The 24,133-nt window shown below is 39.8% G+C and overlaps 3 protein-coding genes across 3 annotated transcripts; 2 read left to right on the top strand and 1 right to left on the bottom strand.

Moving 5' to 3' along the window:
- Window positions 1-91: 91 nt before the first annotated feature.
- Window positions 92-9,851, top strand: LOC110066303 (uncharacterized). The gene is made up of 6 exons (XM_089294982.1): window positions 92-3,081; window positions 3,766-3,974; window positions 6,311-6,511; window positions 7,164-7,408; window positions 7,963-8,141; window positions 9,071-9,851. The coding sequence occupies exons 1-6, from the start codon at window positions 2,499-2,501 to the stop codon at window positions 9,406-9,408; spliced, it is 1,755 nt and encodes a 584-aa protein (XP_089151108.1). The 5' UTR covers window positions 92-2,498; the 3' UTR covers window positions 9,409-9,851.
- Window positions 9,852-11,058: 1,207 nt separating this feature from the next.
- LOC110066286 (uncharacterized) lies at window positions 11,059-17,250 on the top strand. The gene is made up of 6 exons (XM_020773503.2): window positions 11,059-11,727; window positions 13,212-13,414; window positions 14,187-14,384; window positions 15,177-15,418; window positions 16,225-16,403; window positions 16,728-17,250. Exons 1-6 carry the CDS (start codon window positions 11,163-11,165, stop codon window positions 17,090-17,092), a joined length of 1,752 nt encoding a protein of 583 aa, XP_020629162.2. The 5' UTR covers window positions 11,059-11,162; the 3' UTR covers window positions 17,093-17,250.
- Window positions 17,251-17,680: 430 nt separating this feature from the next.
- On the bottom strand, window positions 17,681-24,069 carry LOC149118364 (uncharacterized). The gene is made up of 7 exons (XM_089294976.1): window positions 23,968-24,069; window positions 23,025-23,393; window positions 22,027-22,365; window positions 21,494-21,556; window positions 20,209-20,552; window positions 19,410-19,666; window positions 17,681-17,812 (listed from the first exon to the last, which is right to left on the bottom strand). Exons 2-7 carry the CDS (start codon window positions 23,386-23,388, stop codon window positions 17,809-17,811), a joined length of 1,371 nt encoding a protein of 456 aa, XP_089151102.1. The 5' UTR covers window positions 23,389-23,393; window positions 23,968-24,069; the 3' UTR covers window positions 17,681-17,808.
- Window positions 24,070-24,133: the final 64 nt, after the last annotated feature.

The following is a 24,133-nucleotide window of genomic DNA, read 5'->3' as shown; positions in this document are numbered from 1 at the left end:
TCGTCTAGATCTGTGGGTCGTCAACTTCTGAAAGGAAGGCTTCCCCTAGCCGCGAAAATGAGCCTCTCAGATCTCAGGTACAGGCCCAAGCTGGCTGGAAGTGTCTGCCATTCACTGCCAATTCAGAATTAATCTACCAAGGTACTACATAAAAAGTTATAAGAGCCCAAAGATTGCACTTAGTTTCAAGATGGCGGCCATGTTAGTAATTCATGGCCTAGCTTTGTAAGTATATTCCTTCGGACTCGTGAAAGAGATGGGATTCTAATATCGAGAGATGACGTTCCACGCGACAGTAGTATATCTTGATATTCAGACAAAAGCTAGCAAGGTATATTACATAAAATAGGCTTTGGTAGATTGTGCTCGAAAAAAAAGCTTATTATGCTTTTAGCAGTGCTCATATTTTTTAGAAATTATGCCAAAATTATGCTACTTTCTGAAAATTATGCTCTCTGTCACCGAAGTTATGCTACTTGGATTTTAAGGAAAATAAAGATCGCCAGTAGCTTAACTCTATCAATTTTGACTTTAATGAACATTCAGACAGTCCACCTTCCAGTCTTACAGTCTTACACCCATTGCAAAACAGTTTTCCACCTCGAAGACACAAATTTTCCTCTGGAAATTCTTCGATTCGATCACGAAGACTCATGTTCTTTGGATCTGAGTTACCTCTTTCCTTGTACTTTCCAGTATTACTTTTAGGAACACGTTCTCTAGAGATTGAAGCTCTCGGTACGGCACTGGGAGTGCTGGAAGTGCTGGGAGTGGAATCAGTGGATGTACTCGAGGACGACGCCATCTTTGATCTAAGGCCTGAGGGGCCGAGCCGCCGAGCCATAAGCGTGGTGGCCTGAGGAGAGTCTCAGCCTCTCAGATATGTACGGGGTGACCTAGCTAGAGTCTTCCAGACCTCGATATTTTCCAATAACAATACAGAAGTAAAGTACAAACTGAATTATTCTAGAACTATGATGGGTTTTTTTTTGTTTTCAAGGCATAAAAGCTCGGATTATGCTAGCAGTGCTAAACTGAAATAAAAGCTTTAAATTATGCTCGTTTTTCTAAATTATGCTAAAAATTATGCTAGCACAATCTACCAAAGCCTAACATAAAAACGTATAATATTAGATCTTATTAGACCCCAAAGGTTCCACTTTGATTAAGATTGCGGCCATACTAGTCATACTTTTTCACATCATACTTTTTTCTACCCGTTGAACAGATGGAATTCTATATCGAGACATGAAGGAGGTAACAGTAGTCTATTTTGATGCTCATTTAAAAACTACCAAGATACTACGTAAAAAGTTATTAGACCTGAGAAGTTGCCTATCGTTTCAAGAAGGCGGCCATACGACTAACATCAGGCCGATGCTTGACATCATACTTTATTCGACTCGTAAAAGAGATGGGATTCTAATATCGAGAGATGAAGTTCATGGCGACAGTAGTTTCTCTTGACGTTCATGTGAAAACTACCGAGGTACTACATAAAAAGTTACCAAATCCCAAAGGTTGAACTTCGTTTCAAGATGGCGGAATATAAGTAATTCATGGCCGAAGTTTGACATCACACTCCTTTCGACCCGTCAAAGAGATGGGATTCTAATATCGAGAGATGAAGTTCCAGGAGACAGTAGTCCGTCTTGATAGTCAGCCAAAAACTACCAAGGTACAATACTACATGACAAGTTATTCGACCCACAAAGATTAGACTTCGTGACACCGAGGACGGGTGGTTGGCAGTAAGTTTACGAAACATGACTCAAGCGTTGGGAATTATACTTTCATCAAATGCTTATCATTCAATATGATATAATTTGGAAAACAGCGATAGCATTCTTATAAAGTTATTACCGTGTGAAATCCACAGTTTTGCGTGCTTCCTAGAAAGTTTGGTACATACACCGTATTACTTTATAGTTGCGCGTTTGCGTTGTTGAGTTGCGCACGTGCGCAAGTGTTAGCAGGGGTAGTAAGCCAGTGATTTTTAAGTTGTATAAAATCAGAGAGGGTCCAGAGCTACTTTAAATTTTCCGAAATTTTTTTTTTAGACTTAGTTTAGGTGCTACTGTTCAGATTTAAATTCATGATTTTTTTTTTTTAATCCAGCTATCACGAAATATTGATTCAAAGTATTTTAAATGTACTCAAATACTGTCATCCCGTCAATTTGGGAAAAAAACGTACTTGTGTCCAAGCATTAAGCAGCGAGCCCTGAAAAAATGGTAAATTGTCCTGAAATCACGCGAGGGCCTCGATTCATTTCGGCGTACAGCGAAAACGAAAAGTAAGAATTTTAACAAAACACATCGGTTTTAGTACTTGCTCATCAAGTTCTTTCGTTGGACAAAGTTTTAAGGTAAACTTTTCTTTCACGAAAACTGCACAACGACCGCTCGTTGGTTAGTCACGTGGTGTGTGTCCGAACGAGGAATTGCGTGACTTTCGATATCAGGTGACAAATTCATGTGACATAGCAGGTTGCCAACATGGCGACGGGACAGACCGGTCTAGCAGTTTGCATCAGTTTATATATTTTGTGGGTTACTGGCGTAAATTGCAAACACGACCATCCAGTGTCAACTTATTTTGGTCGAGTACATTCTAATGGTACCATCGTAGATGCTCGACACCCGGCGAACAAGCTGAAGTTCTCCCCTCTGCCGAAACCAACAGCACTCGATTCTGCAGCTTCGTTGAAAGTTTCACCGTCGTCTGAAATCAGTAATGGCGAGGAAGTTACGATTTCATGGTCTGGGGTCACTTCTCCAAGTTCTAAAGATGTCGTAGTTCTGTACTGTCCCCCAGAAGCCGAACCCGATCACTATTTGGATTATGTTAATGTCAGTAGCGTAGAGACGTATTCAAAAGGTTATGGCGAGTTCGACGTTCGTCTGTGGAATTTGAGGAAAGAATGCCAGTTCAGATATTACAGAAGTGGCAATTACACAACTCTTGCTGCAGAGAGCAACGTTGTGAGTTTTGAAGGAGGGGCGGACATTCCCTTGCAAGGTCACCTCTCTCTCACGGGGGATCCTACGGAAATGAGGGTTATGTGGGTATCCGGTACAAGTAAGTTATTCTTCCGGTATTCTTTTTGTGGGATGTACCCAGAAACTGTGCCATTTATATATCTCACGCTTTTTCTGAAATGTTCTGGCATATCATAGCACCTTAATTATAGCATTTCCTTATTTGCATCTTCCTACACTATTCTCCTAGGAGTATTATGCAGATGGAATAGGGGTGTTCAATTTCAAACCTTGTAGATATCATGCCACCTTTCAAATGCAGCTGTATAAATATAGGTGTTTCTACAGTATTTCTTTATCTCAGAGTTATGTTTCCACAAAATGATATACATTCAGAAAATGTTTTCTCGTTCTTAAGTTTAAGTCAGCCTCGTTATGTATACATGTATGCATTCTCAAAATCTGTTCGCATAAATGCTTTGCAACTGATGCATTGCTCAAATGTTGGAGGACCATCAACAAAAGAATTCTAATAAACTTTATTAATATTGTTCCTGTCATCCAACATGGTCACCCAGGTCTTTGTCATTTGAATCTTTCAGGAATGGTTGCAAACCACCTATAAGGAGATGGAGGAGGGGGGCGTAGCCAGCATTTTGAAGAGTTTTAATCTTAACTGTTTGGTGAATACTTAGTGTTCATAACATACTGTGTAAAGTAAACAAAAGTTAGTATTGAAGTGAGTTTAACTTTCACCTAACAATATTACTGCTTTAACTCTTAGTGGAAAGTCCTATTGTTCGGTATGGGGTTGACCAAAAAACCATGTCTGTTGTGAAGGGAAGCATCAGTAAAACATACACTGCTGCAGACATGTGTGCTGAACCTGCCAATGACGTAAATGCCTTTGTTGATCCTGGCTATATTCATGATGTTCTGTTGACAAACCTCAAACCAGGAACTCGTTATTACTACTCTTATGGTTCAGGGAAGGTAAATTTTTAGAATTGAATACCTAATAGACTAATATGATGTGTTTGGCAAGTCTCAAGAACAGGATGGTGCTGATTTTGGACAACATTTCATTTCTGATGGTTAATTCTACCTCGTATACAGTCAAACTTCTATTGAGTGGTCACCTATTAAGCAGCCACCACTTATTAAACAGCCAGTTATCAAAGCCCCAGAATTATTTTCAGTAAAATATTGCAAAAAAAAAAAACCAATTAGGCCACTTCTATTAAGTGGCCGTAGCCACCATTTGGATGTCCTGATGAGGGTTTTCTATTGTGTTTATCCTATTGAGGTTACTATAGACCTTCAAGGGCCAATTTTGTCCAAAATATTTTTTCACAGGAAATTCAAGACTACTGCTTAATCTAAATTTTGTTAAAAAATTATTTAAAAAACTTACAACACAAACGAGTTATCCACAAAAACGTGATTTTAAAAACAAGTCAATGATCCACAAATTGTGATAAGCCAATAAGAATGCGGCAATCTCATCTATGGACTCGTATTTCACTTCTTTGTTTATCCTGTGTCTTGCAATTTCTCACACAGATATCTTTGCTTTTGTTGATTGTATTCTAGCGATATATCAGGTGATTTTGTACCGTCTTGGCGTACCCAAATTTGAACACAAGCGCAAATTGTAAGCGAATCTTCTGGCCCGCAAGGTGATGGCTGTGGAATTACTGACATGGCAGCCTTTCCTGATGCTCCTATCCTCTGCTTTGAAGAGAGTTTTTCTATATTTTGGTACAACAAACAGGCCAATGAATTACGTGTTTAGTTTTCATATGTGTGTATAAGTCAAATATCTGCAATCAGCTTGGCTCACCAACTAGCCCTATTCTGCTATCATTTCCCTTTTTTCCCTCTTCCTTCTATTCCATTTATCTGCTGATTTGGGAGTTTACAAGCTGCTGAATGTTTCACAGCAGACTTGGCCTTTCCCAAAGTAATATTTCCTATAAATATAAACAATGCACCTTTCCTGGGAAGTGTTCCTGTAGCCTTCTTTGTCGTGAAACCTGCTGGGGAGTTCCAAGTTGCTTTTCATTGGTTGGGTGGCATGGCTACATTGACAACCACTTCAGTGGGATGCGAAGACTGTGAATTTCTTTCAAGGTCAAAAACTCAAGGTTTATTTTTGTGAGAATTGACTCTTTTCAAATGAATTAATAGGGTGTGCAGATTTATCGGATTTTTATGAGACTTGGCCAAAATATTCGTCAGATACTAGCGCACCAAAGTGTGTGAGGTTTTTACAAAAATCAAAATATTTTTCTTGTGGTGTCCCACCCAGTAACAGCAGTCAGGAAATTTTCTATTGGCCAACTTTAAGAGGGATTTACCAAGCAACCAACAAAAATATCGAAAAAGCCCCACACACTTTGTTAGTCCATCATCTCCTGAGTGATATAGTGCTGTCAGTTTGGATGTCTGTTGGGACACAAGGCTGGTAATTCAGTGAAGCAAGTACAGCCATTTTTGCATTTAAAGGCTTGTTAAAACAAATGTGGCAAAATTTATTGTTATTTTCAAATTCTACAGTTTATAAACACGTGTATCTTTACAATTATATATAATTTACTGAGGTGTTCTTTAAAGCAGCGCTCATAGAAAGATTTTCCCAGACGACACCCTTGAAGGTCTACAATAACCTTAAGAAACAGAAAACATGTGCTGTGTTTCTATCGAGTTTTAGTAGAATTCTACTAGTATACTAATGCAAATGCTTCAATCTGATTGGCTGAGCTGCTTGTATACTATCACATTAGAGTGCAGTGGCTGAAGGTCGTCCACATAATGGCAACATTTTCTGGTTTCTCTATTAGTAATGTTTTGCGGAAGATTTAGAAATATTATGGGATAATGTAATTCTGAAGAACACTAAAGAAAGGAAACTGACCATTATGCCACTTTCAAATGTCAAAATTTCTCAATGAATGGATGACTGCACATGCACAACTGCAAGTTCAAAAACACAATTCCATCCACACGATTTTGCTAGAGCGCAAAGTTTATACTGCATTGAGAAATGATTGGAAATTGTTCTTTGAAAGAAATTTAGTTAGAATTCTACTAAAACAATTATATTATTCACCCTCAATTTCAATGAGTTGATAGTTGATTTGGCCTTTGACCTCATCAACTATCACTTCATAGAAATCTCAACCTCATAATCTAATTGTTAGATAGAAAAACAATTTTAAACCAGTTAGTGCTTGTATTTTCTTTGGGCTATTTTCTAAATATAAACAGTGGCTGGTGACACATGTGCACTTGTATCTTGGCTTGAGCGACATTTGTTTTCATTTCAGGCAATGAGTCCTATTCACCATTTCAACACATCTCCACCTGTTGGCTCAGCAAATACGTTTACTGCCTTGGTGTATGGAGACATGGGAGTATCACCAGTACCGCGAGCTTATAAGACAGCTGAGTATGCAACACAAGAAGCTATGAATGGAACAGCAGCATTTGTCTTTCATAATGGCGATATTTCATATGCAAGGGGATTTGTAAGTGTAGAAGTGTACAGACCTTGTTATTTAGGATCACAACTTCTACAACCTATAAAGCTGAGCAACAGTGCATAATAGTATAACAATAGTTTGATCTTTTGGTACTTTGTAACAATAGCTTCCATTTGGCATGAAAATATGTTTGGATATTTGTCCACAGACATTACCTGTTCCAGGAGCATAGTTTGAGGAAACCTGTAAGCTTTGAGGAACAGATAATGTCCAAGGACAAATATCTGCCTTATTTTGCACAAAATGGAGGCTGTTGTGTTAATTTTCCTTCAAATATTTTTTGCAACACCAGCAGTTTTAAAGATTGGGGAACAATTCATACAGGTACTCCCCAGTTTTAGCCATTGCATATTCAGTCACGAGAAGTGAAAATATTTGATGGATTATAATTAGTGTTATTACATTACCCCTGGGCAGGATAACAAGACAGTTCACCCTAGCATTTTGTTAGGTTTCTGGTGAAAGTATTAATACACCTGGTTGGAGAGAGGTGTTTATGAGAGAGCATAAGCCAAACTTAAATAACTGACTCAGACAACTTTGCCTCTTTTAATTTAGCACTGAGTAAGCTAAGCAATTCCTTAAAGGGTTCAGCCTAATATTACATCTTTTGATGCATATTTTGTGCTTATTGCAGGCCTACATTTGGGAGCAATGGCATGCTGTAATTGAGCCGTATGCTACCATCCTTCCATATATGGTGGGTATTGGAAACCATGAACAGGACCACATGAAGGGAGGGTCCAAAGATCCCAGTGGGGCCCCTGGAGAAGGCTTCCATCCTTGGTGGGCACCAGGATATGGGATTGACTCTGGTGGCGAGTGTGGGGTGCCAATGTATTACCGCTTTCACATGCCTGATAATGGAAATGCAGTGTGGTGGTAAGATCGTGTTTCATTAGTTCATTTTGTATAATTGTTTCAAGTTAGCGATACGAGTTTTGTTCTAAATGTGGATGCTTTGGCACGCAAGGAAAGACTTGTGTGCACATGGAAACAGGTTTGGGTGAGCTAAGTTTATCTCAAGAACTTATTGTATGAAGGTGAACAAGTGAGATGTTTTAGCTCATACTGTAATTACACCAAGAGAGTTTACAAGTACAGTTGAGCCTCTCTTTTGGTAAACCTCCATGATAACTGGCGCCTTTAAAATACGGACATGTGAATGCAGCCAAAGCTTTCTCTCCTAACACCTCCATTATACCTACACGTCATTATTATAGACAGTTCACTTTGTCCCAGAGAAACAAGAATTCATATCATCTTCATCACTGTTATGCGGACAATAAGTTCTGGCCCTTTGTTTGCACTTGTTTAAGACGTTTAACTCTATTTTAAAAAATTGATTTATCATTATTGTACAGCAAATTCTCATGATTATTCTACAAATCTGTTACCATATCTGTCTCAAAATGGCAACCTGTATGTCTTTGTAGGTATAGCTTTGATTATGGCAGTGTCCACTTTATGATGATGAGTACAGAGCATAACTTTACACAAGGATCACCGCAGTATGAATGGATGGAAAAGGACTTGAAGAATGTGAACCGCTCCCTAACTCCCTGGATTGTGATTGCAGGTCACCGAGCCATGTACACAAGTCAAATAGAGATAGGTGAGTTACCCGTGCTCAAATTCAAATTCCTCTACAACTTGCACACAGTTTCAGAGAAATATCACGCCTAAAATAGAGTTGTATCAATCTGCATCAATCTGATGACAATGCTCTAATTGTCACATGAATTAGTTTGAATTCTTTATTTTTTTTCCTGTTCAATGGTTCTTTTATTCTCTCTCTCTCTTTTTTGCAGAACAATACTTACATTAGTGAGATTACTTACAAAAAGTTGCAAATTATACGGGTTATTTACACTTGTGCTAATGCGATACCCTACTTACAATCAGTTACAATACAGTACTTCTATTACCTGCAAAACATACAATTACTTAATACAGTACTTACAATATGGGTATTTGCACTACTAACAATACAATACTCTACTTACAATGAGATGCTTCTACTGTTACTTACAATACGGAAATCGATACTTAATCTCTAACCAAAACGACTCAAGAAACATACCCTTTGGAGCTGCAGTCGCCGCACATACCTACATAGCCCATGTAATGGAGTACCCCATCCCTCCTGGAAATTCGTGTTACTTGCACTGCTAACAAGACAATAGTCTACTAACAATTAATTACTTACATTACTTGCAGAACATAATGTTACTTACACCCACAATACAGGTTACTTACACTACTAAAAGTACGTTACTCTACCTACAAAGCAATTCTTGCATTTCCTACAATATAATCAATCAATAGACAATCATTTTGAATTCGTTACTAATCCTTAGCAGTCCTGATGAATGAATTCAACCTCATTCACTTTGGTTTTATTCAATTTTAAGAGTGTAATCTTTAAGTTGAAGGAGATTAACATAAGTTGGAAACAAGTTAAACTACAAAACAATTCGACCAGAAACACGTACATTGTTTCAGTACCTGACTTACCTTTTGTCCTCAATTTCAATTTTTCAGGGGACTACATCATCTCGATTGGCATGCAGGAGGCGTTCGAGCCGCTCTTATATGAATACAAGGTCGATCTCGCCTTCTGGGCTCATTATCACAGCTACGAGCGGACATGCCCGGTGTATCTTCAAAAATGTACCCCAGGGGCACCTGTGCATATCGTAGTGGGAACGGCAGGAAAGAATCTAGACACGGAGGATTATTTCCCTATGAGCTGGTCGTTATATCACGAGAATAATTATGGATATGGCCGGTTGACGCAGGCAAATCGTTCGGCGCTGCACTGGGAATGGGTTGAGAATACCAGTGGAGTTGTCAAGGATCACGTGTGGCTGACAAAATGATTTGTCTTTTCCATTGCGCATGTTTGATACACGAAAGATGAACAGTTTGCTGTAGCTTATAGTAAATTCAATCACCCCTCCTTAACTTTCTTTACTTGTAAGTTATGTTGCTTCCACTTTGATATCATTGCAGTCAAGTAGAAGTTTTGATTTTTGCTTCCTTTTCAAAAGGCATATCGTGTCATTTCAAGTGGCAATTATTGTGGCAGGCTGCGAGGTCTTTGAGTGTTGGCTTCAGTGATGTGTCAACAAAGTCCAGTACAGTGAAACGTTCCGTGGACGACCTCGGTCGCTTTCTTTATATGGGAAATAGTCACTTAGAAGTTTACATAAAATAATTTGCCTGGTCAGGCTTGAATGTTCCATTTGTATTTGCTCAAAGTGTATTTGAAATTAAATTTATACATTTTTGTAGGAAAATAAAAGACTTGGATGCGATTGTACCACTTTACTTTTTGTTTATACTTAAACTTGAAAGATCGACTGCGGTCAAGAACAGAACTTGGACTAAGAAAACATGGACCAAAACCCGAGGGGCTCCCATATATAAAAGACGGGGGTGCTCGTCGTACCTTTCAGGGGTAAAAGAGCGGTTTTGGTACCTCTTAGGGTGTTCAGCCTCAAAAGGTCCCCAGCAGGAGCTTTTGCGGTACCTTTTAGGGAACTGAGCCGAAAAAAATATGACAGGAGATAATGTGTTGTTTAAGAATTCGTACCTCTAAGGAGTGAAAAAAATTTCAAGCCGCGCCCACAAAACAGGTTTAGGAGGTTTCTTTTCAAAATTTCCGACGAGCACTTCCATCCTTTTCATATGGGAGGTTCCCCCGGAACCAAATCATGCATATCACAAATATGCAGCCGGTGTTGGGGTTATTGCTGCGGAGCGAGCGGAGTGAGCAAAGCAGCAATTCACAATCAGAAAGGCGAAATCGAGATTTTGTCGTCGTCGCTAGCCTCGCTTTTAGCGGACCCGATGATAATGCTCTGCACTGTGTGCAGAATATCTAAGTCAAAACTAGCACTACAGGCAAACTCCACCACCAATTCTCTCTTCAGACTTCTCGAACTTCATATACCCCCTTAATATTTGTCCCTTCTAATATGCAATCCTTGTTCCAAATTGCACACTACATCCAAATTTCCGCAGCACTTTCATAGCTCTGGCTACGTAGGTTGTCACGTTTCTGGGGCGTGTGTTTTCTCTGATAACTCAATGCATCGTGCTAGTACTGCAATGTGATAGGTTCTCGTTGTCCATGCAGCTCATGATAGCACATGAGGTGATCAGATAAAGTTTCACCGAACCCCGCCGGGGGGTATTCCCAAAAAAGTTGGGTGGGGGTGTGCGGCCTACTTCCCAAAACCCTTACCCTATTTATGACCTGGCCAAACATTCAATACGTTATTTATGACCGTTGCGGATGGAACAGTTGCCCTAAACATAACTTATGAGGGCTTTTGTTAACGGTCTTAATGATAATGATGAAAAAGTAACTTCTTCCAAGAAACATACCCAATTGAAGACTAGAGTGCTAAAACTATACTCTATTTATGACCAAAACGGCTAAAAAACAATACCCTTTGGGGCCGCACATACCTGTATAGCCCATATACGAGAGTACCGTACCCCACCCCGCCCCCCCTCGCCGCCGGACACCGAACCTAGTGTGGCAGGACACCAATAACTCCAGTGTCCGCCGTTTCGCGCAATAGCTTGTTGTAAATCAGATAACGCTGTACTCCTGGGCTGCACTATGGTGGTTTGGTGGTATGCTTTGCTGGCGTCTTACCTTTTTTGCTTACCGTCAGGTCCAGAAGCGAAGACACGCCATGCAGTGCCCACTTACTTTAAACGACTCAATCCTGACGGCTCAGTGGTGGACGCTGATGATCCTCAAAACCGCATAAAATTCGCGCACCCAATTCGCGAACATTTTATGCCCAATGCTACTCTGAAGGTCAGTCCAAGCTCGGTTGAAAACGGAGCCGCTGTGAATGTTTCATGGAGTGGGGTTACACAACCCAGCAACTTGGACTTCATCGCATTTTACTGCCCAGAAAATGACCAGCCGGAACATTATCTAGATTACTTTTATGTCACGGACTCGGCAAGTTATGCATCGGGATACGGCTGGAGAATGGTCAATGTGTACAACATGAGAACCAAGTGCGAGTTTCGTTATTATCAACCGACCTATGTTCATGTGGCCACTAGTAATTTGCTGCAGTTTAAAGGAGGGATTTATGTTCCTTTGCAAGGACACATAGCTCTTACAGGCGATCCCTCGCAGATGCGAGTTAAATGGGTATCGGGGACAGGTAAGGATATTTTTTTCGTGTATATGAAAATCGTTTGTACTGTCGATCAGACGGGTGTAAAATGCTTCCGCTGATATAAAAGTCGGTAACAATTATATAAAGGGCAGATAGCAAGTGACAAAACAGACAGGTCTAACTGTGGCATCAATGCATTATTCGAGCATCTCGTGATTCTCAGGTGATCAGGTGGACTTTGTGATTTCAGGTTGTGTGACACAATCCCCGGGACACAAACCTTATGCCAAGGCGATCACGCCACGTCGAATGATGTCGAATTTCATTAATACAAAAGAGCATAAACAATTCTATTGACGCAATAGAGTGGTGCGTAGTTTTTGTCCATTATTGCTCGCTCATTTGTCAGTTTACCACCTTAAATTTTCGTAAGATTTAAGGTGGCTCTGAGCCTCCTCCGCAGAGTGTTTTTAGATTTGCCAAATAGTCGTATCTTATCATGCTTGTAACAATTCGATTAAGATTACCATTCCCATTATTGGTAATCAATGGCTGGCAAGATGGCTGGGCGTTTTTATGATACCAATATTGTAGCATTACTTGATGAACAGTGGTAGAATTAATCTGTATAAGTATGGCTGTTGAAAAAGTACTGGAAGCTGTTGCCAGCCATCTAAAAACATTTTTGAAGTACAACCCTTTTCTACTTCTTTACCGTTTCTATTTCATATTTTATTACTATTATTATTATTATTATTATTATCTTTAATTTCCCTTTTCCCTTTAATTCGTTATAATTTTCTTTTCTTTGTTTATGGTCATTTGAAGTCAGCTCGTGGACAATGCACCTTTTTACCGATGTCACGCAATACCAACAATTTTTCGTATTTTTCACATACACAAAAAACTACCTCCATAGTTCAATTTATCATGTCGAATTTGGTAAATCTGCGAAGTTTTATAAGAATCTGTCGCAAACTCATAAAAATATGGGACCCCAACCTCCGAAGAATATGTATGCCAGGAGGCAAGCGCTCCCCCCTGGCAAACATTTCTTTGTAAAAATAGGAAAGTTAGGGGTCCCATATTTTATGAGTTTGCAACAGATTCTAATGAAACTTCACATATTTACTACATTTAGCACAATGAATCAAGCGGTGTGGTTTATTTTTTGTTTGAATGAAACGATCGGAAAAGCGTGACATCGGTAAAAAGGTCCATATTTCTCGGTTTTATTCGCACGATGCCAGATGATTTTTCAAAAGTCTTCCGAAGGGAGGACTTTGAACCCGGTATCCAGGGAGTTGATCATTCCTAAATGCGAGTCAGAATTCCCCTCCCACGCAGAGGCTAAGTCAGAATTAGTTAAATGACGTTATAATTTGATGTATTTTCTTCACTTGTGATAACTCGTGTGCACTTTTAGACGCGATCATGTTTTAAAATAACTTGTTAAAATGTTAGCGCATGGTAACCTTTGGTGCATTACTTTGCAGCACATTTTCCTCACACTTTGTTTTTTTTATTAGATGATCCTCCGATTGTTCATTATGGAACAGACTCTTCGCTGCCTTTCACTGCTAAAGGCACCTCAACAACGTACAAAAACACCGACATGTGTGGGCCTCCCGCGTCATCTCAGGGTTTCTTTAGTCCTGGCTACATTCATGATGTTCTTCTGACGGATCTTTCTCCGTCAACACAGTATTTTTACTCGTACGGATCCTCCAAGGTTGGTTGATAATTTAGACCTGCTCTTAAGATTAGGCTGGTTTCAATTAAGCACCATCAAACTCATCAAGTTTAAAGAAAGGAAATCATGACCGTGACGGTGTTTGGATATCTGATCTTAATTAGCATAGATTTTTACGATTTTATTTTTCCGTTTTCTCCTTAGTTTTAGTTTCGATTGAGAAGAAATATCAAACACGAAAGACCTTGTTTGACCACATTACCAAACAACTCGAAGTTCGTCAAAAATACTCCGCTGCGCGTCGTATTTTGAACTCTCTTCTCGGTGTTTGGAAATGTGGTCAAACACGGTCTTTCGTGTTTGATATTTTACGTCGAAAAAACCAAAATAGTTGCAATGACACAGATAATCGAGTGAACCAATCAAAGACTTGTAGCCGGTGCGGATTTTGGTTTTACTTCTGATTGGTTAAAAAAGTTTTTGTGCGTTTGCGCGGTAGGGAGGCAACATCCTGAAAATCACCTGAGTAAAATGTGAATTTGCTCTCGTTCTTCCAGTTCGTTCTTACTAAATTAAGTGCTATCATATGAGTTAAACCCGCAAATGTACAACTGTTCATTTTCGCTCTTGTTTTAATAATCCAGGCGATTTGAAAAAAACACTCGACCACGACATTAATTTCCTTCTGACAGATGCCACTCATCCAATCGCAGTCAGCCCTACGAAACAATTGGTTTTTGCCGTTGATAAAGACAGCTAACGCTAAATGCCTTGGCCACTTTTGTGAAGTTTTCTTTTTCTCTCTGTTCAGATGATGAGCGCTATGTACAAGTTTCGTTCAGCGCCCGTTACAGACGCAGACGCTTCCTTTAGTTTTGTAGTTTATGGTGACATGGGAGTCACTGTTGTGCCAGGTGCGCACGATACAGCAAAGTACATGGTTGAAGAGGCTAAGAAAGGCAGTTCACTTGTATTCCATGTCGGTGACATCTCCTACGCCAGGGGATACGTAAGTACACCTCTAAGTAGCTTTCATGGCCCGTTCCGTCTTTGTTAAAAAAACTTAATAAGAAGCTGAAACTCTTCTCTACAAAGATTTGCCTGAATGCATTTATGACGAAGTTTAAGTACGAGGTTTCGTAGAAAAAGATTGAACGATGGTCGCGTAGTATTACGTTGTTAAAATGGTTAATCCGAGTCACGTCCCGTGACACGGGACATGACACCATTTGAACCCTTTCTGTCCCAAGATTGAAAATACCCTTGACCTACCGATTTAGCGCTCGGGCTGCTAATTTACTTTTGGCAGCTCAAGGGAGGATTTTTACTGGAGAGGGGCGTTTATTAGAGATGGCGCGCCTATTTTTCTTTTATTTAATGAAAAACAACTGATACTTTTAAAAGGAGCTTTGATTGCCATTACTGTTCAGTATTACGTTCAGATGATTAAGCAGTCTATTCTATCTTCATATCTTGAATGCCATTTTCGGTGGGGGCGCTTATTAAAAGAAAGCGGCCGTCAAAGGGGAGCGCTTATTAGAAAGTAGGCGCTTATCGGAAGGAGGGCGCTAAATCGAATCATTACGGTAAGAACTCTCCCTAGTGATTACAATGCATTCTTTTAACGCTACTTCAAATAACGTTGCGACGCATCCAGCGATATCCCTTAGTTGATGTTTGCCAGCATTCATGTTGCCCCCTGCTTGAACAGTCTTTTGATGTTGTAAAAGAAATGGCTGAAATTTTCAGCTTCATACTGAAAGTCACCTGACTAACTTGCATTTATTTGTTCGCACATCAGGCATACATCTGGGAACAGTGGCACGAACTCATTGAGCCTTACGCAACACTGATGCCATATATGGTGGGCATGGGCAATCACGAACAGGACCATAACTCGGGGGGCTCCAAGGACCCTAGTGGTGCTCCGGGTGAAGGGTGGCACCCCTGGTGGGGGAACTTTGGTGATGACTCTGGGGGAGAGTGTGGAGTGCCAATGTACCACAGATTTCACATGCCTGATAATGGAAATGCTCTATGGTGGTGAGTTGTATTCCGTGTTTTGTCTTTATTCTTTCATTCTTAAGTATTCCACGCGGTTAAATTAACGGTCAAGTATGGAAAAAAGATAATGCCGTTTCTCGTGATTTCCCGTGGCCTTTATGAGTATAAACCTGCCTGACGATTTAGAGAGACGCGCGCAAGGGAGGAGACACGCGAGGAGCGCGCACTACTCTTGTCCAGACCTCATTCCCTGCCCCGCCCTACATAAGTACCTGATTTATCAAATAAACTAAAAAAAAGATGTAGGACTTGAACTCAGGTGGAAACCCTGCTATGCCGGCAGGCTCTTAGTCGGGCTCCAACGCGTAGCCTAGAAAGCGCAACGCAAGCGTAAGTGCGCACACCCTAGAAGAGCAAAGAAATGCGCTCATGTTGCTAACACAACAAACACATCTGTAATGCGCAGAAGCTAAGTTAACTGAAGTTACGAAAATGTCTGACTTGCTTCTCAGCCAAACTCGACTCCTGGATTTTTATGAAGGTCAAAACAAATCTCGTCGATGCCAAAAGCTGCTACTGACGTGATCTTCTCCATCATTTATTGAGCTACGATGATCTCGGTTGAATAGTTTTCTTGAAAAAAGAACTTCCAGTTATCACGTGCTCCTCAAAATTTATAGCAATATTGCTGGTAGCCATACATTTATTGCAACACTAGCTGAGAGAATCTTATTTCACATAAGCCCGGTTTCTTCATAGTGCTCAGACCTGCTGCTTGGCTTGGTGTAGAGTGAGAGGATATCTTATTAAGATATCTGATCACCGAGGTTGGTTTAACTTCACAGGTACAGTTACGATTACGGAAGCGTTCACTTTATCATGATGAGTTCTGAACACGATTACAGACCCGGCTCCAGACAGTACGTATGGCTGGAAAATGACCTGAAGAAAGTGGATCGGACCAAGACTCCATGGGTTGTGCTGGGAGGGCATCGACCAATGTATTGTAGCCAGGAAGATTTGGGTGAGGATTTTACTCATCAGTAATCACTTATAGTAAATGGTTTGAACCCAGGAGAATCAGTACTAGTTCGTATTGTGTGATTGTCCTGGTGAGGGTAGTTCTGAAAAGAACTGTTGTTGGTGACTGACGTTTCACATATTTACATATTTAACCAGTGTAAACCCGTCAGCCTAAGCTTTTATTAAAGAGTACCCTGGACAACTTTAAGTATCAAAAAACCATGAGAATAGATTGCAATGTGCATGGTATAAGGTAAAAAAACTATAACAATTAGTAGCATTGTTGGACGTAGACTATATATCCTGTAATCCTCTTCTGTTACAGGCGACTACATCGTGTCCTTGGGTATGCAGCACTATTTGGAGGACCTTTTTCACCAATACAAAGTGGACCTGGCCTTCTGGGGTCACTATCATAGCTACCAGAGAACATGCGCAGTGTACAAGCGTGAGTGTCAAGATGAAGGAATGGGTACTACACATATTGTTGTAGGGACAGCTGGGTTTGAATTGGAGTGGCTACCCTTCTGGGATGCGAAATGGTCTCGTTTCTATGAGATAGACTATGGTTATGGAAGAGTTCTAGTGGCCAACAGATCGGCACTCTATTTTGAGTGGGTCCGAAATAAAGACAAGGTTGTACGTGACAAAGTCTGGCTGCTGAAACCAAGCGAACGAGTTGAAATGTAACGAGGTAGCTTTCTAATAGCTGGCTAATCTCGGAAATACAGGCCATGGAATTTAGTTTGTAAGGTTTAGTAAAAGTTCAGCTCAAATATAACGCCCCATGCTAATGGTACTAGGTGTACGAAAAGATGCAAATAAAGCTTTTGTTAACTACTATACAAGTCAATAGTTGTCACTTTTCTCGTAGTAAGTGTCTATAGCGGCTACCATTACAATTTGATTTTAATTTTAGAAAAGAGGTTGGATTTACCGGTAAGGAATTTTGTCTTACACTAAACAAATGGGTCTTTAACAAGGAGAGCTTATAAGCTGGAGCTTATTCTTCGAGTGATTTTACTTCACGAGAAACCGCCTAGTTATAAGAGGTGGATAAAAATTCTTCTGAACTGGAAAACGTCTTTTGGTTCGGGTAAATCAATTTAAATTGAACACAACAGCGAACGTCCAGTCTTCGTAAATGAGGTTAACTTGCCGCGACCGTGGAGAGGACTGAGTTCGATGTTTCTTAGTATCCTAATAACATACTGTCATTATACAGCTAAATGGAATGGGCATGAATGCACTATTGGAAATAAGACCACACCACAAATATTCCCTCTTTGAAGCTTTTAATATTCCCCGTTTGCTTTATGTCCCCATACTGTTACAAGGTAGGTTACAAATGAACACGCTTTCCATGTGCGTTTTAGCGTGTCTTTATAAGCTCCACTTGAATCTCGTTACCTAAAAGCGAGAGAAAAAATCAACATGAACGACCAACATCCTGCAAAAAAAGACTTGAAAGAAAACTTCCTAGGTCAAGAGGTAACTTGAGTACAGTTCCAATTGAAAGACTTGTCAAGGAACAATGCCTATAATGCATCCAGGATGCATTCAAGAAACGGCAGGGGATGGAATACTAATTTTTTTAAAAAAATCTCAATGACAAACCTACAATTGTATGAGCGAGATTATATAAATTCGATGAACAGGCACCATATATACTTTATGTACCTATTTGTGTAGTTCCAGATGAACATTAGCTAACATTGAACACATTCAAGGAAGCACACTTCATCTCTCTTATATGATGGTTTAATTTAGTGCGTAATGCAGTAAATACATATCGATCTTTCAGTAATGACCACTCCTTTAGCTAAATCCAAGAAACGATGATCACCGTTTCTTGCGAAATTTTATCTCCTATTTTATCTTTTTTTTTTTTGAGAATATAAATTACTTTATTGGTTTCCTGCACTACTGGTAATTAAAACAACTATCACAGATGTCGCCTAACCTACTTTACATTGGTTTCAACAGTACTAACATTAACATTTCTCTTATGTAAAACTTAACTGATTTCATGTAAGGTTTTGCGCTTTTGCGAGGGGCATTTTTCCGTAGCTAATGACCAAAGCTTTCTATTCTGTACTTGAATAAAACTTTATTAGGAAAGACAGAAAGGTAAATAGCTTGATTATGCATCTTACTGGTGTATATGTAGTATTTCATAAATAGGATTGTGTAATTAAATTTCTTTAATATTTCTTTTTTGTATGGGCCAGATATGATACCAAATAGTTTCTCTTCAATTGTTGGAGCAATTTTTGAGTTGTTGGCCGCGTTAAACCAGTCAATTACGTTGTTTACGAAAATCTTTACCAATCGACAGTTAAGAAAAGTGTGATCAATTGAATCTTTCTCACCACAGCAGTCATTCATCATCCGCTTTAATACCATATCGATGAAGTTACTTTTTAGTAACTACAATCCTATGAATTAATTTAAACTGGAATTCTTTCAACTTTGTCTCCTTGCAGATGCTCTTTAGAGAGTTGAAAATTTTTTTCCAGGCATTCTCATCTAGTCTTATTATGCTGTTCCAGTTCATTGGGCATTTCTGGCTGACAGTGTGAATTTTCCGGTTTAGTAAACCGTAGAAGTCTCTAGTTTTAGCATTATCCAGTTGTATTTGTTTAGAGTCGTCTAACTGAAACAGAAAGTTATCTCTTGTGTATAGTTCGATTTCCAGTGGCTCTGTATTTCTTGCTTTGATTACTAAATATTTTGGGATTGCACTGGTGACTTGGTAAAATTGGACAAAATTCGTATTGCAGTCATACTTGTTATTAAATTCTTGGAAAGACAGCAGCCGACCATTACTGTTCAGCAGGTCCCGGATGGACAAAATATTACTGTCAAACCATTATCTCCTAATTTGTATGCCACGTGAAAAAAAGAATTCATGTTAACACTCTCTCTGTTCGGCCATTATAACACGTCTGTTAGGCGTAAAAATTAATTCAGACCGCGAAAACAACACGTAGACCGCACTACTTACACCGGGCATGCGCGACGGGCGATCTCACCAACGTGATCATTGAGATCTTTGAAGGACATCTCGTAGAAACGGTCCTCCGGACTGGAGGCGATCTGGTCGAGTTCAGCACGCTGCTGCTGTTGTTCCGCAATGGTGTACCCATTGCCAGCCACGCCCACAGCTACCACGCGACACACGGTTCTCAAGGCGGCCGAAAAAACGCGAAATTTCGAACGGTCATTGTCATTTGTGCGCCCGTCAGTCACGACGATGGCGACCTGAGGGGAAATAAGACAGTCATGATTGGCCTTGAAAGACCTAACCCGTACTTTACTTCTTACCTTATCCCCTACTCAATGTTTCCGTTTTCGTTTCTTTTTTCTTTTCTTTTCGTGCGTGTTTTTTCCTTTTTTTGTGTACAACTTTTCTTCTCGACTTATTTAATTGATGGTTTGTTAATAGTGTATTGGGATTTTTGTAAAATAATTTGTAAATTAAAATTATATTGTAATTTAGAACACTAATTAAACAAACAAAAACAAAAAAAGTACTGCGAGTAAGTATTGCAATTAAATAAAGAAAGAGTACTGTAAGTAAAATAGCTTTGTAATCGAGTTGGTATTGTAAGTAATGTCACTGAATGACCCTGAATGTAAGGTCTGGTACTGTTAATTAATAAGTAATAAAATATAGTAAATAAGGTGTGATGTTCAAATAATAAAGGAGAGAAAAAAGATATCCCCTCCTCAACCCTGTAACTCTTCCCAGTTACCTTGCACGTAACTGTAGATATATAAAGACTATAGATAATAAGCAATACCTGTTCGTGCTTCAAGAATTTACCATCAAGCCTCCTCTTAGAACGGTGCAGCATCTTGTATGCCAGCTCAAGACCTTTGCCCGTTTTCGTTCCCCCTCTGGTGTAAAACAAGCTTCTGACCCTCTTTGCAAGTCTGTGGAATCCCAACCTCTGCGATCTTCCTAACGTGTAAATCACTCGAGCGTTAGTGGCATACTGAACGATGCCAATTCGTGCGTAAGAGGCACTGACGGAAAAATGTCGGATGAGCTTGTCAAGGACTTTTTTCACCGTTTTAAAGTTTTCCTCCCCAATACTTCCGGATGAGTCAACAACGAAGACCAAATCCACAGCTGTTGTGCAGTCTAAGACAGAGGGAGAAATTCATGTGAGCTCTCTCATAGTTTGAACCCGAATACATATAGGTTGTTTGTCGGCTGGGAGGGCCTCGGGCAGCATTTTCAAATCCGAGAACACAATTTTTCACTCTAGGGACCGACCATAACCGATAACGAGTTTCTTTCTCCTCTCTCTCTCATACCACTTTTATAATTGATGACCTTTTCCACACACGCATCGCACGCGCGTTACCGTGACATGGGCAGAGGTAGGAACATCCGGACCGCGCAGGATTGGTTACCGTGCCCTCTTGGAAAAAAAATAGTGATCGGCCACGTGCGTTTAAGCCTTTATTTCAGATCAACACATGGTTGAAGCTCTACCATGGTAGTGACAATATCAAAGAATTGTTAGCTTTTACGAACGCAACTGACGAACTATTTCTTCTTGAAAGTTAGCAAAGTATAGGCGAAAGACGCGACAGCCAGTTGTTTTTCGTGCTTGAAAGAATTTCGCTGTTGTGTGTTCTCACTCACGTACCTAGCAACCATACAAATGTATTGGAACAAAATATCAGAAAGTTTTTATCTAAGAAATGAGTTCAACCCCAGCAGGATTGATTTGGGACACAAACAAGGCCTCTGTTTCATTTTTTGGGAACATCAACGTGGCTGCCGTGATCATGATGTCAAGTGACAACACTCAGTGGCCCTTACACGGCAGAAACTCACAATCAGAGACGTTCTTTTGGTCAGGCGCTGACCAAAAGACACGTGAGCTCTGGGATTGAGATTGCCATGTTTTAAACCAAGGCACGCATGCGGCGTGAAACCGGAACTCCTAAAATCTTGGAGTCTGAAAATTGATTATTCCAGAGCTCCGTGTCTTGGCGCTCTCCAAAAGACACGTGGGCTCTGGGAACGATATTACTGAGGTACAGGATATCACATGACGCATGCGCACTAACCTGGGCAACCTTCATATTTCGTGCCGTTGGCCGGCATCGCACCATCAGGACAACAGCCATACACTGTGAAAAAAACATACGGGACATTATATGACTTGGTACATGACAAAATGGCTAAGGTTTCATTCAGCACGATTCTGCTGGACCAGGGTAATGGGCTCCTGGCTGGACTTTAATGTTTTCTGTAGCCTTCTTTAAGCTGTGGATTCCCCGACTGACTGTTTGCGTTTTGGGTCTGTAATATCCCTGGTTTTTCTGTTTTCTTCATGGACACTAACAAGCAAACAATCAACGAAAGAATTCCAAAATAAAAAAAAGTGAATTGAAAGGTGTAAGTAATTTTTTGAAGATTATAAATTAAGGCACATGGTAATGGCTAGCAAAAAGGTAATTTTGTAATTTAGTTACTTAATATTCTGCTACTTTCACCAGCTGTTTTTTCTCTACTTGCTTACATTCAAGCATGTAAAATTAAACATTCATTTACAATTGAACCCTGCATGAAGGTAAACAAAGAGCGTTCATAGATATACCTGATCCACATTTGGCCTTGTAGACATATAGAGCCCAGTGGAGACCAACGCCCTGGATACATTTGGAGGAATTTCCGTAACGAGCGTACGTGTCACAGGCATCATGGGAACCCCAGCATTCACCATAGAACTCAATGCCAAAGCACGCATATCCTCTGGCTTGGGCTGCATGTGCACATTCCATTATCACCTCCAGGAAGTCTCCCCATCCCCAGTTGATTTGATTTCGTTTTCGCATGTTTTTGTACAAGACCTCTATTGCACGAATACTAGGGTCTTTCCAAGCTCTCACACCCTTATCCCTGTAGCAACCCAAGTTATTGATCCATAACTTCATTTCTGAAGAGAGAAATTAAAAAAAGGAAGAACGAAAGTAAGTAAAAGAGAAAATGAAAGTAAATTAGAGAGGAAGAGAGAGAAAGAAAGGATAAGGAAAAAAGGGAAAGAAAATGAGAAAGAAAGAAGGAGAAAGATTGAAAAAGGAAAAAAAAAAAGAAAGAAAAAGAAGGAAAGAGAGAAATAAAAAAAGTGGGGAAAGGAGCAGAGGAAACTGAGAGAGGACGAAAGAAATAAAAGAGGGATCAGAAATCAGTTCCTATAACTGGACACAGCTTCCACTTAAAATAATCTAATAGTTTATTATTTTGATAAACTGCACAATAAGCACTTCGTTCAGAGTGGTTTTCACGTAGAATGTTGAGGGAAATTCCCCGGGTTACGAGGATGACGTGTACGCTCATGACTACTGTGCTTAATTAGTGCCTCAGAGGGAGATGATCACATTCTTTAGATGGGGAAGTATGGCTTTGACGTCGAATACCAATGAATTTTGAAGAACTCAGAGTAGTCTTAGAAAAGCAAAGAAGAATTACCCTTCCCTTTAATATAACAAAATCGTGGATGTGCACTGAGACTGCTGTAAGTCACTGTATCATTGACCAAGCAACCGACCAAGTGACTGTAAATGTCCCTTTCTATGACCTACTTAGGAGACATACCTTTATTTTTAAACTTCTTCTTTGGCTTATTCTTATTCTTATTCTTATTCTTGTTCTTGTTCTTGTTTCCTCCGCCTTTATTCTTGTTTTTCTTCAACTCCTCACCCTCCCCCTCTCCAGCGGCTACAGCGGCCGACTGAGTAACGTTAGCGCGCTTTTGCATTTCGTCGAACATTTCTGGGGCCAACCATCTATACTCAGCATCATCATCTTGTTCGTCATCATTTTCCATTGCCTCAAACTCGGCGACTTCCTGATCTTGCTTCGAGCCATCAGTAAGGCTGTCAACTTTGTTGTCATCTCCAAAAGCAAGTTGGAAAGTAGCAAAAGAAATAACCAACATGAACGACAGAAAGAGCTGCATGGTGGCTGCATTAAAAAAAAAACCATATTGTCAAGTTTTATCTTGTGAACATCTGAAGAGGGCCGACAGCCGAAACTTTATACTAACTCAAGTCGGACCTATCAGAAGCTGATATCTTGGTTACACGAGTGACTGCTTTCTATCCTTCGCCGGATTCTTCTAAACGGAGCTTTCGTTTGGTTTAACAGTTATACTGACACAAGCTATGGTATAACATAACATGGTGTAACATGTTTGTTGAAAAGTTATTTTAACAGACAAGTTAATACTCAAATGCAAGATATATAGCTCTAAAATAATCGCATTGAACTCAAACGAACAAGCTTATAACGTAGCATAATTTTGAAATACGTCGTCAATAAATGCAGTACAGGTTTTCTTATACTTCGAACGCAGCAGAATCAACTTTTGTCTTTTGTTTTCAAAAAGCATTATTCTCAAAAATAATAAACACAAATAGCAAAAATAAAATAAAAAAATAAAAAGGAAAAAAAACCAACCCCCTCGGTTTTTCGGTTAAGATTTTGTGAAGAAATTGACGAGAAAAGAAAATTTAAAATGTTACAGATAACATCCAACCTTTCCTGGCTCTGCCTCTCTGTCTCAGCAAAAGTGAACTGTTCCTAACAGTCGTTCGTGCTTTCAAAAGAGTGGTTGTCGTATCCCAGTAACTGAAAGCTCCTATTCAACTATTTTAAAAGCATTGCCATTTATACACCATTTACAACAGGAGTAATAAACTTTG

Source organism: Orbicella faveolata, unplaced genomic scaffold (genome assembly GCF_042242905.1).
Source record: "Orbicella faveolata isolate gen_17 unplaced genomic scaffold, um_ofav_v1 contig_1, whole genome shotgun sequence".
NCBI lineage: Eukaryota > Metazoa > Cnidaria > Anthozoa > Scleractinia > Merulinidae > Orbicella > Orbicella faveolata.
The sequence above is the reverse complement of the archived record's forward strand: the minus strand, read 5'-3'. Positions and strand labels throughout refer to the sequence as shown.